The 13324-nt window shown below is 43.2% G+C and overlaps 1 protein-coding gene across 1 annotated transcript; it reads left to right on the forward strand.

The window, feature by feature from the left end:
• Positions 1 to 732: 732 nt before the first annotated feature.
• Positions 733 to 7715, forward strand: LOC117901067 (protein tiptop). The gene is made up of 3 exons (XM_034811679.1): positions 733 to 1805; positions 2969 to 5520; positions 5978 to 7715. Exons 1-3 carry the CDS (start codon positions 1750 to 1752, stop codon positions 6553 to 6555), a joined length of 3186 nt encoding a protein of 1061 aa, XP_034667570.1. The 5' UTR covers positions 733 to 1749; the 3' UTR covers positions 6556 to 7715.
• The last annotated feature ends 5609 nt before the right edge of the window (positions 7716 to 13324 follow it).

Here is a 13324-nt window from a genome sequence, read left to right on the forward strand (position 1 = left end):
CAACACCACCCTCTCCCCTGCCATTGCATTGCTTCATTTTCAATTTCAATAAATAACCTTGATTTAAGCGACAGCGACGCGAGCAGCGCCGTCAGCGTAGTCTCCATTTCCTCGCCACCCGCGTGGCAATCGTTTTGACCAGCTGCAATACAAACACAGCTCCAACACCCATACAGTGAGAGAGACAGCCACAGACAGCAGCCAGACCGGCCCCCACACACACAAACACCTGTCACATTCGCTACGCTAACATCGCTCTCGCTCTCTCTGGCAAAGCTCTCTCTGTAGGCATTGCAGTTACGGCTCTCAGCGGCCCATTGCAGTTCTTGCCCCATGCTCTCTCACAGAACTTTGTTCACACACAGGTGAGGAAGTGGGAAGTTTTATCGTTTGCTCTCCACAGCCATAACAGTGCTGTTTATTCCGTTTCCGCGCTATAACAGCGTTCTTCTTCTACACCGAACCATTGCAGCAGCAGCTGCTGCTGAACAGCCAGCGCGCATGCGTTTTATCTTCCCTTCCCTCTATCATTCCGCTCTCTCAATATATCAATTTAATGGGGAAAACGTCCGTTGTGTTGTGTGCTCTCGCTCTCGCTCTCTCACGCTTTCTGCTGCCGCCGCTGCTGCAATCATCTCTCAATTTGATTGCTCTCTCGCTGCGACGCTCTGCCGAAGCTGTCGGCCGTTGCTGCTGCTGCTTTCTGCTAGTGCTGCTGTCAGCTCCGCGTCGACATCGAGAGACGTCTGTCTCTTTTCGTTCGGCTCAGCGTAGACATCATGTCGCTGCTGATTGTAGCTTGTAGCGTTTTTTATCGCACGAAATCACAGCGGTGGCGACAATCACAGTTAGAGTGGCGCTTGTAACGGTACTCGCGGTGCTAGACACACACATTGCAAGAACGAGGAGCGCGCTTGTCCGTCAATCAGCAAACAAAATAATCAACGAGCAACAACGAAACCCGAACTGAATTCTAGTCGCCAAAGCAAACAATAAAGAATCGTATAAAAATCGTGCCAGAAACTGAAATAAATAATATTCATAAACATTAAATTAATAGCCCGAACACACACAGCTGTTGTTGCTGCTTTGGTGTATGGGTGGACGAGAAGAAGGAAGTTCTGCTCTGTCGCTGCTTCTGCTTGGAATTGGCGGCAGTTTGACCGCACCAACAACAACTACAAGACAACACACACACAGAGAAACGTACACATTGATACGCGTTCGTCATCAGTCGTTGTCGTTAGTCTCCGTCCCGTCCCCCGTCCCGTTCCCCTTCCCCTGCAGTGGTCCCGTGCCCGTGGCTCCTGGCCCTTGCCATTGTGACATTTGATTTATTTGACGTGTGTGTGTTTTTGATAGAAGCTCAACACGAAACTGACACGTTCACACACACACTCGAAGCCACACATACATATGCGTGAGGAGGGGCTCTGCCGCTGTGTTGCCTCTGCCTCCCCCCGCTCTGTGCTTAAGAATTTCTAATTTCTTGGGGCGAACAAAAATAAAAATCCAACGCGTTTTTCGCAAATGCACACATGTATGTTTTTTCGAAAAAGTGTGACAAAAACAAATCCAAAAATCAACAAAAAAACGAACAGAACCTTCATTTAAATGGCAGCGAAGAAATTAAATACCAAACAACAGTAATGTAATCTTACACACTAGTTCAATAATTAAATAAATAAGTAATATTTAAACGAAGAAAAGTGAAACCCCCCAAAAAATATAAATAATTTCTACCACAAAATGATGCTGCACGAGGCTGTCATGCTGGAGATCTATCGCCAGGCATTGAGTGCGAGGTGAGTGTTTCCCCTACCTACCCCTACCTCTTTTATGCTGGTGAAATGTGGCAGCAGAGCTTGGGGCATGCATGTTTGTGCGTGGAGAAGCTTAAAGTTTTTTTTTTTTTTTATTTCTGAATATATATAGAGATTGCTTCGGGTCAAAGATGAGTTTTGGTTTTGATAATTATTTGATGGTTTGGGAAAATAGTGGAGCATTAAGGATGATTATTTTGTGTGAATTGCTAAAGAATTATATATTTTTGTTTGCTATTTTGAGGTTTTTTTAAGGGTAATAGTGAGGAGTTAAAGTTTTATAAGGCTGTGATGTGAAGTGAGGTGATGTGATAGGAACTTTCTTCAATGGAAAAAAGTAGTAGAAAATTAGTGGTTCTTAAATACTCACTCACACAATTAAATGTCTAGAACATCAGCAATGCAAGTGATCCTTGACCTTTTAGAAGAGAATTTCTTTAGAGAAGCTTCAATACATGTACATACATTGTATGTATGTTCTAGGAAATAAAAAAAAAAAACATAGATTTATAAATGAAAGTCGCAAACGTGGTTCTAGAAAATAATGCATCGAGTAGATTGACAGTTTGAGAAATTACATCATTATAAATTATAATTCTAAATTGAAATATTAATCTTTATAAATTACAAGGGAAGTGAAGTACCAGTTTGTCAAGTGAAAAATATTAATAAATATTAATTATTAATAAAATATTTGATTAATGCTGTAGATATGTGCCTGGGTGCTGTAGAGACAGACAAGAGTGTTGTTACTTAATCATGATATTGATTGCAATTACTTCGTAAATTATTTAGAAATTATTGAAATTGAATATGATAAACCTATGAAAGGGAATATGAAAGTGCCTAAGGGATTTCGTTTTTGTTAAAGAAATTGGGGAGAGCTCCTTAAGGTCATAGAACCCTGAAGTCTATATCTAGCTTATTTAGATGGCTTCAAAGGTTATATAGTCCAGTCAGCAGATCTGCCAGCATCTTAAAAGGTTCCTAAAAAAAGGTAGGAGTAGAATCCTTAGAGAGATTATATGATGAGGAAATAGGCTTTCTGCCTTCACTTCCAATAAGTTCAAGAAAGAACCTTCCTCCCATTAATCTGCTATGGAACTTCCATTATAAACCCCTTTTCCCATTTCATTCATTTCCAGCGAATTGGCCAGTCCGCGTTGTCATTCTCGCGAATCGAATGCTTCTGCTGGAGCGGCACCAGGCGATGGCAGGTGTCCATCGAATGAGTCGCACTGCTCCGCCAATGATTGCCTCACGCCTGCGCCCACACCAACGCCCACACACACGCCCACCTCCCCCACAGTGGGGCATCCGCTGACGGCGACACTGGCGCCAGGCGCTGCCGCAGCATTGCTGCCACCACAGTCGGCAGCTATGGCCGCATACCTGGCGGCTGCACAACAAAATCATCTGCTGCTGACGAATCCGTTGGCTGCAGCGGCCTCTCTGGTGCAGCAGGCGACGCAACAGGCGGCAGGAATGGGTTCACCCGGCAGCATGGTGGCCGAGGAGGAGACCCCTGCACTGGATTTCAGCAGAAAGCGACCCTCCAGCGCGGAGGAAGAGCCGTTTCCCAGTGATGAGGAGGAGCCGGAGCAAGAGCAGGCGGAATCGAGCGACAATGGGCCACTGGATTTGTCGGTGAGCACCAGGACGCGACAGACAACGGTGGAGGAGCGGAGGAGGGACTCACCCGTCCGCAAGCTGCCTCGTGCCACGGACTACAAGTCGCCGCTACCGCCGGGCAGTTGGGTGCCACCTCTGAATCCCTACTTGGCGGCAGTGGCAGCCAAGAAGATAACGCCCAGTGATGCCTCCAAAGCGCTGGAGAAGATGAGCGAAATGAGTCGCCTGGAGACGCCACCGCCAGTGAGCAGTAGTGTCAGCCACAGTAGTCACAGTAGCCACAGGAGTGTGACAGCATCCGGAACGGCAGCAGGAGGCAATGGTACAGGTGGACGACACAGCGCCTGGCAATCCCATTGGCTTAATAAAGGTGCCGACGCCGCCAAGGATGTGTTCAAGTGCGTGTGGTGCAAGCAGAGCTTTGTCACATTGGCCAGCCTCACGACCCACATGAAGGAGACGCAACATTGCGGTGTACAGATACCATCACCATCCTCCTCCGCCGCTTCAGCACATCCTCAGGCTATGCCACGTGTGCCCACATCCACCTCGACATCGGCGTGCTCCAGCAGCAGCAGCACCTCCACCACGAGCTCAAACTCATCCAAATCGGAACTGAATATGCTCATCAAGGAGACAATGCCGCTGCCCCGGAAACTGGTTCGCGGCCAGGACGTGTGGCTGGGCAAGGGCGCAGAGCAGACGCGACAGATCCTCAAGTGCATGTGGTGTGGACAGAGCTTCCGTTCGCTGGCCGAGATGACCAGCCACATGCAGGAGACGCAGCACTACACGAACATCATATCGCAGGAGCAGATCATCTCCTGGAAATCGGGCGACGAACGGGAACGCGAGCGACCCAATGCAGCGCCCAATGGCAGGGAGGTAGGCGGTCCAGTTCCCCCCCCAGCGGCCAGCAGTGGCTCGACAGCGGCCAGCGTCAGTGCGGTGCTCACGTGCAAGGTGTGCGATCAGGCATTCTCCACGCTTAAGGATCTCAGCACACACATGGCCCAGCAGTCGCACTACAAGGAATCACCCTCGGCCATGTCCTCATCCTCTTCGGTATCGCCACCAGCACCGCCGGCCACAGCGGGAGGGGCAGCAGGAGGAGGAGCAAGCGGTGGGAACACCAAACGCGGACGTCAAACGCGCAATGAAAAGCGCAAAAAATCGCTGCCGGTGAGGAAACTCCTCGAGCTGGAGCGTTCCGGCTCGAACTCCAGTCTGGACTCGGCCCTGAAGCCACTGAGGGACTTTGCTGCCGCCACGAAAATCACCTGCGAAAAATGTGGCAGCAAGATCGAGACGGCCCTGTTTGTGGAGCACATACGCAAGTGCCTGGGCGACAGCATACCCATACCGCCCAGGCGTCCGCATGGTCAGAGTGAGTCGATGGATCGACTGCCGAGTCCGGGGATGACGGGCGATAAGCCACCATCCGTGCTGAATGCCTTGGAGCAGCTGATCGAGAAGAGCTTCGAATCGCGGGGATCGCGAGGCCTGCACCCCGGCGGCGGATACTCCGATATGGGCACTCCACTGGGTGCCAGCATCCTGAAGCGTTTGGGCATCGACGACAGCAGCGACTACACAAAGCCCCTGATGGATGCCCATGCGATGCACCTGCTGCGCTCCTCCTACGCCTCGCGGGACCGCAGTGCTAGCGAATCGAGCAGCGCAAGTCGCGTGGAGTCGGCCTACACGCCAGATCGGCAGCACGCCACACCGCGAAGGACACCGGACACACCAGCACCAGCACCAGCACCAGCCCATGTAGCTCCTCCTCCGCCGCCACCCATAATCAAGGCGGAACCTTTGGAACAGCTGGACCATGGCGAAACGGAGACCAGTCCGCGGCAGCACATCAATGTGAAGAAGGAGTTTAGCATGGATTCAGCTGCTGGAAATCTACGGGAGAGTCCCAGGTCTACCAGTGAATCGACATCGCCGCAGGGAACTGCAGGAGGAGCCACGGGAGGATCGGATAGTTGCAGCTTATTGGCTTTGAATTCGATGTTTGACCAGCTGAGCGGAGTGGAAGCAAATAATAATAATAATACGGGTAAGTGAAGATAAGATAGTCCTATTCTAGATGGGGATTACTTGAGATGATCTGTGGAGGGAATGTATAGAGGTGAAATTATTGCTAGATCTACTAGTACACGAAGGTTATTAGCTTGAATAAATTAAGTTGAAAGCTGTGTAAATTACAGGAGTAATCATTTTATGTAGATTGGAATAGAAAGCCATTCCGTTCCTATATTAGCTCCAGCCATCAATTTCAAGTGAAATTTCCCACAGTTTTGTTTTCTTTTTATAGAGAAAATGTATCCCATTTAATCGAATGCAAGATGATTAACTTCTTGCACACTTTACAGATTAATCAAAACAATTTCAAGGAAAAAATTAACCTACAGCACTCACTCTTCAATACGCCACCACAGATCTGTCACATCCATCTATGCTTCTCCATCTTCCCCTGTTAAATAATTTTTTAAAACCATTTTCTTACCTTCCAGGACACTGTTATAACAACAACAACAATAATTCGAACAATATTCCCTCTAAAAAACCAAAGGCACATCCCTTGGCTGCACTGCAGAAGCTCTGCGACACGACAGATCCACCAGCCTCCAATACACGCAGTGCTGCAACCACCACAACAACTGGTTCTGCACCTGGAGGCGTGGGCAGTGGTGGCAACGATCTGGTGGCCTTCAGTTGGGCCTGCAACGAGGCGGTGCTGAGTGCCAGCAGTGGTGCTGGTGGCGATGGGTCTATCATCAAGTGCTCGATCTGTGATACGCCGTTTGGTTCGAAGGGCGCCTATCGCCATCACCTCTCGAAGGTGCACTTTGTCAAGGACAATGGCGAGGATTCACCCACTATGAAGTCGCCAGGAGCTGCAGCACAGTCACCAAAGTCCCTACCCATAACTTCGCCAAAGCGATCCGCTTCGAGGAGTCCGGCAGTGGCGGTGGCGGCGGCCCAGCAGCTAGCGCCATCGCCCACCGTCAATCCGTACGACGAGAGTCCGCAGTCAAAGTTCTTGAAGTACACCGAATTGGCGAAGCAGCTGTCATCGAAGAATGCCTAAAGTACTAAATTAAGCAGCAAGAAACCAGTGGCGACAAATTGTGAAAATTTAGAATGTATTTTATTCAGCGAAAAGCTCTTCGGGCGGAAAGATATCTTGGACAACATTTGTAGGAAGAGTCTTCAACGTCTCCCTAATCTACCTAGAGAGATATAAAAACCTATAAATTAAGGTTCAAATAGCTTACTGTTCGACTGCTTTCTTGCCTAGAAAATTGTCGAAAACCCTGTTTAAATTATTTTTTTTTCCATAATCTATCCACTCAAATTTAGTTCCATAACCTATTACTAGTCCCAATCTATGAAAAATACCGCAATAACACTGCTAAATTCTCAAATGGAGCAATTAGTTAGTTTTTTTTTAAAGTCTGATTGATTTTGATAGTAAGAGCAGTTCCATTAACTTGATAAGTTGTATAACTTTTACTAATACAAATTTTGTTTCAACAATTCAATTTCCAAGCAATGTGTAATTTTCTGTCCGCCCAAGCGAGCTTTATATATAAGCTGTATTTATAAAACATTTATTATTGCGGCCGTTAAACTAATTAGCAAAAAAAAATGTATTTTTAACAGTTCTCTGTTATTATTACCATTATTCTGTTGCACAGTGTAAATCCTCCCACAAAATATCAGCTGAGAACCGATTCCAGTTTTTGTTCCTTGATTTCATTTCAGAGATCAATGGAAGGAAGAGAGTGGAGCATTACATTAAGAATCTGCAGCTAATTTACGCTCCCAAATGCCACACTCTTTATCTCCCTTGAATTTTGCAAAGCTCTCGCTCTCCTCTCTCTCTCTGCACAAAATATTTCCCCTACTTTTGCTGAATCAGCATAAAATTTCTCCAGCCAGTGCTACAGTCTGTGGCCCCTTTGTGCCATATGCTCTTTGGGTTCTCTTGTCGTAGTGACGTCACTCTCAGCTCCTTCTGTGTGTGTTGTCCGATTTTATTGTTTCTCAATCAGAAAGCATGCCATCGCAGTCGCACGTGCGAAATTCAATTACCACCACTTTGACGAACTGTCCATCAACCAAAAGAAGGCGGCGACGCAATGCGAGCCAAAAAGAGACAACCATAGTGCTGGCGCAAACCGTTTGACGAAAGGCGACGACACGAGTTCGTCAAAGTTGGATTGGATGGAGGCGAAAGCAAGAGAGGAAAAACAACAAAATAGGTGGGGTGAACGAGCGAGCGAGAAAGAGAGAGAGAGAGAGCGCGGGAAACAGAACAATTGAGTGGAACGGGTTTTTCGAGTGGACAGCCCAACACTCATGAGTGCGAATGAGAGATGCGGCATTTGAGTGAAAGAAAAAAAACGAACACCTTAAACAATATGTAAACATATTTTTGAACGATTGATGGAACTATTTTACCACATCGTTCCCTTTTTTGAATTAGTTTATGCTGCAGTTCCTGGTCAACTAAAACAGAAAACAAAAGCGTGCCAAACACCAAAATTGAAAAACTTAAAAATAATTATACAATATATATCATATATGTATATACATATATATACATATATATCATTACAATTTAAGCAATTTACAAAAACAAATGCAACGCAGTATACGTAAAACTCTTGGAAAACACTTAAAACTTAAATTAAAACAAAAACACAAAGTTAACCCGAAACAAATATTAAAGAAAGAAAAAGAAAAAAATAGAACTAAAAAACATTGCACTATAAAAATGTAAATAAGCAAATAGCCCTTTCCTTCCAAAAAAAATCAAAACTATTTACAAAAAATATATATAAATGAATCTATCTTGAAAGATATGGAAAGCTATATCTTTACTTGAAGATAATGTTAAAAGCTATGTCTTCTTGAAGAAAGTCGAAATCAAAATGTAGCAACAGCAACGCATGTATACGGAACAAAATTTTAACAACTAAAAAAACTATATTAATATTATATACAAATTATATGTACATATACATATATACATATAAATACTACTATATGCAACCCATGTATACCAGCAACTCCAATCTCAAACAATAACTAAGAAGAATCTTGAATATCTAACCTAAGAACTAAACCTAAGAGTAGAACCACTCAACGTTGGAGCAGAGGAAAATCCTTACAGAGAATGTAAAACATTTCAAGCATCATTATCATTATGGACAACATCAACCATTTGTCATTGGGAATAGTTTACATATAAAATGATATGGATATGCGATATAAACACTTATGTATACGACTTGTATTTGAGTTTTTGTGATATTATTTGTAAAACGAAACCGTTCGATTCCTTTTCGCCATGACCCCCAACCCCCTAACAGCCCTATTTCCCTGTAAGACCAACCCAACAACCCACACAAACCGCCCAAATCCTTTAGAAATATAAGTTTAAGTTATATAGATATATGTAATAAATGCAATAAAGGCGCAGCATTCAAAATAACATTTACATGATTTTACATTTATTCTCTCTCTAAAAAACAAACACACAAAAAATGGAAAACTTTGCTTCAAAATTAGCGCACACTCTGCGGCATACAAAGAAAATTTCAAGAATTAAAAAAATAGTTGGAAAAATAAGAGTTCAATAAAAAGATGTACGTTTCCTATTGAAAATAAAGTGGTGAATTTTTGGGGTTGTTACTTTCAAGAGAAATAACTTTTTTAAGATCTACTGGGTTTTTCTGTGTATAGTGGGTATTACAATTTAGCAGCCGTCAAACTTCACATAAAAAACCATTGAATTTGTTGATAACAGAAGGATTTATGGCATGTTTCTTAAAAAAATGACCAATCCACTGACTGTTGGTATAAATATTGAATAATGCTTAACAAAAATGTACTAACATTTGGGGATATAATAGTTGTAATTTTCTCCTAGTAAGCTACGAACCAGAAACTAATGTTCTCCATTTTGTTATTAGCCCAAACGCTTCTGGGCTTTCGGTCTAATCTCGCTTTTCAATTGCTCCCCAACTGCGGCAGGAAATCTCGTTTAGAGCTGGAGGTGTCCTGGGTGCGCTGGTCCGCCCTCAACAAAATAACATGCTATATCGAATTGTAAACTAATATTTGCTAATAAACACACAGAGTTAATTAAACCTGAATTATGGGGCACGTGGCCCCCATTCAGAGGATGGAAGTCTGTTTTGGGAACATGGGCGAAATGTGAACGCGATTCGCTGATTTATGGCCAACAAAGGATTAAGACAACGGCATCCAGAGAGCGATACCGATAGGAAGTTCCACACACACTCTCGAACTCTCCACCGCTTTCCCACCCACTCCATCTATATCTTTCTATGGCCCCACATCTATCTCTCTCTTTTTCTCATAGCCAACGATTTTGATGAGGCTCCAACGCCAAACACCGACCAATCCCCTTCGAAAACTTCAATAGTCAAAGGATTCATTTTCACTCAAAATTTATGATATGTGTGTGTGTTCGCTTCGTTTATGTCTTCAGAAACACATACTCGTATGTATACGGGAGTGTATGATATGCCCCAGGGGGTGTGGTGTTACATGGGCATGTGCTGGGTGTCACATTTATGTTAAAAGATAATTTTTGGAAAATGTTTCAAAAAAGTTTTGTATGGGCGCCATCTACAGCCTCAGTTCACTGTTCAGCTTTCAAGCTTCATTGATGGCTTGTTTTTCCAGTGGAGTGAAATGGAGCGTGGCTTTTCTTGCCCCCCAAAAAGTTGTGTGAGTGTTGAGTATGTGTGTGTGTGAATGGGACATCTTTGGGCTGGACCTGCCACCCTGTTGCTGCTGCCACCGCTTAATGAGATACAAACACATAAATTCTCAAAAGTGTCATGCATCGCACAGCGGTTTACTTTTTTGCTCTTTTGATAAGCCAACACAGACACGAGAGCGTGAAGAGGGGGAGTGTGTGGGTGGAAGTGTTTTAGAGAGTTTTAGGTATGGGCAAAAAGGCTTTAGGCCAAAGAACAAGAAAGTCAAATAAACATATGAGAAGTAACAATGTCAATATCAGAAAATGAAGAATATATTGGGGAAGCGTAAGTTTGAAAGGAAGTTATATATGGAAAATGTATTCTTTATTGATTCGGTTACAGGGGTCCGCGCGTGAAGCGGCAGACCCCTCGGTCGATATTTAATATTTTTTGAATATTTTGAATTAGAGCTATAAATTCTTCAAATAGTCCTCCATGGTGCTTTCTACCTACTGAAATCTGCAATATAATTTATGTATGTATATGCAGTGAGAAATTAAAAACACTAAGACAATTTTTAGTTATTTCTAATTAAATTGGTGATGTGTATTATTATTATTAGTACGTTATTAATTGGTAAAATGCATTACCCGACACTCATTTACCCCAAGCCACCAAACTTATTCTGAAAGATATAGGGCTGAGAAATAGTCTGATGATATAATTTTTGTTTTCCAAGGCAGAACTTTTTTAAAGAATTTTAAAAATTGGTATTTTTTGGTAAGGTTTTTATACCCAGTACTCGAAGAGTAAATTGGGTATATTGTGTTTGTGGGGAAAAAATGTAACACACAGAAGGAGGCGTTTCCGACCCCACAAAGTATAATATATATTTTGTTGATTAGCATCAATAGCCGAGTCCATTTAGCCATGTCTATCTGTCCTTCCGTAGGTCTTGTTAAGCGCCTTGTTAAGACATGGCTATATCGACTTGCCTATTGATGCTGGTCAAGAATATATATACTTTGTGGGGTCGGAAACGTTTCCTTTTCTGCGTTACACACATCGACTTTGTGCACAAATACAATATACCCTATCTACTCTTCGAGTACCGGGTATAAAAAATTAAACGACATACTATATGTTTGACTTTTCCTGCATTTTGAAAAGCAACTTTTTTTAAAAAACCGATCAAAATGCATAATGTTTGCTTTTGAAAACCTAATATTTCCCAGTTTGGATACACTTTGCATGCATTTATCAGCTTTTCAAAATGGCAATGGTATTTACATCCAGAAGATACTTAGGTTATGTGAAAAACGAACCTCTACCTCTGAGAAATGAAATAAACAAATAAAAAAGGTATGCCATACACAAAAAGAAACATAAAAAAATTGCAATGCTCTAAATCTTTAAGAAACAGTTGGTTTGGTTCCTTGAGGAAACAAAATGTTCGATTAGTGTCAAGTAGTGTTATTGAACCCTCTGGGTACGTTCTTTTTTGACAGCGCTAAAGCTGGTATTGGCTTCCACTTGGCTATTCCCAGAGCAAATGCGTTGAACCAAGGTCATATTTCTCAGGTTAGTTTATACTGAATATATAGAAAATAAACCCCATATTTTGATAACCTTAAATGTCTGAGAATGCAATGTCAAGCTGTGTAATAATTCCACCAAAAAACGACAAAAAAGCCCGTGGGTGCCAGCCACCCAAAAACAGCAAAAGGACAAAGAATTCTCCCCCAACACTAAATGAGCCAGAGCGAGAAATCTCAGTGCACATTCAGAGATACTTCGTGTGTGTATCTGTGTGTTCTTTTTTGGTATTTGTGTGTGTGTGTGTCTCTGTGTGCTCATCAGTAGAGCCATGCCATACGCTTCCCATATATCCTGTGGCATGCATAAAGAAAAGTGTAATAAAATTTGATTTATTGTAGACAAGATTCGAGTTGGATATGTTTTCCTGCTTCCCTTACCCCACGTGTGTGTATGTACAGATGTGTGTATAAGTATCTGAGTGTTTTCGCATGCTCATTCGCTGCTGCTCCACGCCTGCGTCTCGTACACTTCTTTTCAACTTACATGTGGATGCCACAGCAGCATCTTCCACCTCCCAGTTTGGTAGTGTATCCTGGCGAATGAAGCGTCAGAATTCATGTAGCCACCAAAGGAGCAGCCGTGTGGGTGGCTGACACCGACACCGACACCAACACCGACAGACCGACACCCCCAATGCGACTCATGCATCACTCCGACGAGATATATCATTCATCTAGTTTGCTGCTGCCGTTTACCCACTCCACCACCCAGCTACCATGCCCCAATCACATTCACATTTTTTGACACTTTCGGATAAGTTTTGCACTGGCGCAGGCGTTGGGCCCCCACTCCTGCCCTGCGCTCCTCTGGTCGAAGACTCATTAGTCCTGACAAGGCTTCTGGTTTCTGTTTTCAGCTTCTGCATCGCCATCGCCATCATCGTCATCATCATAATCATCGTCGCAGTCTTCTTCTTCGTTGTCGTGTGGATCTGTATCTGTATATGGCAATGGTTGGTGTTGGTCCCGGGTGGGCGTGTATCTTGAAGATGTCTTCGTGAATAAAAGAAAAATCTTGGAATTGTTTCCAGCGCAAAGAATGGGGCACAGCATAAGCCTGTTCTAGTAATTGCAATTTTTTAATTATTAAACTGGAGAATGGACTGATTATTTCCTGCAGCACACCAAAAGATGATCTATGACAGTGGAGGCCATTCACTTAGTCCCAAAGAAGGGTTGAAATATTATGAGAGAACGGAAAATGGAGAACAGGAATATAATAATGAAGGGTGAGAAATACTTGAGAAGATATAAAAGCTGTAAATTATTGATTAATCCAACTTTTAATGCATGCATAAATATAATCCTGTAAGACTCTCTGTTATTACACACTATTTTGAGTTTTCTCGAGCGAAAGGCTGCTTAAGTCCCAAAGTTACTTATGTATATCCCTGAAAAAATTTTAATATGTCAAAAATTATCTAGAGGTTTTAGAAGCTTCTACTTTGTTGTTTTTTTTACGATCATACATACAAATGTACATAAATGAAATAATTTAATACCAACTTTGTTCCACCGA

Source organism: Drosophila subobscura, chromosome U, assembly GCF_008121235.1.
Source record: "Drosophila subobscura isolate 14011-0131.10 chromosome U, UCBerk_Dsub_1.0, whole genome shotgun sequence".
Taxonomy (NCBI): Eukaryota; Metazoa; Arthropoda; class Insecta; order Diptera; family Drosophilidae; genus Drosophila; species Drosophila subobscura.

Bases quoted from the DNA above. Each gene is read 5' to 3' on its own strand.
- LOC117901067 (XM_034811679.1), top strand. From the start codon at position 1,750: ATGATGCTGCACGAGGCTGTCATGCTGGAGATCTATCGCCAGGCATTG. The intron at 1,806-2,968 runs GTGAGTGTTTCC...ATTCATTTCCAG, and splicing joins CGCCAGGCATTGAGTGCGAG to CGAATTGGCCAGTCCGCGTT. The intron at 5,521-5,977 runs GTAAGTGAAGAT...CTTACCTTCCAG, and splicing joins AAATAATAATAATAATACGG to GACACTGTTATAACAACAAC.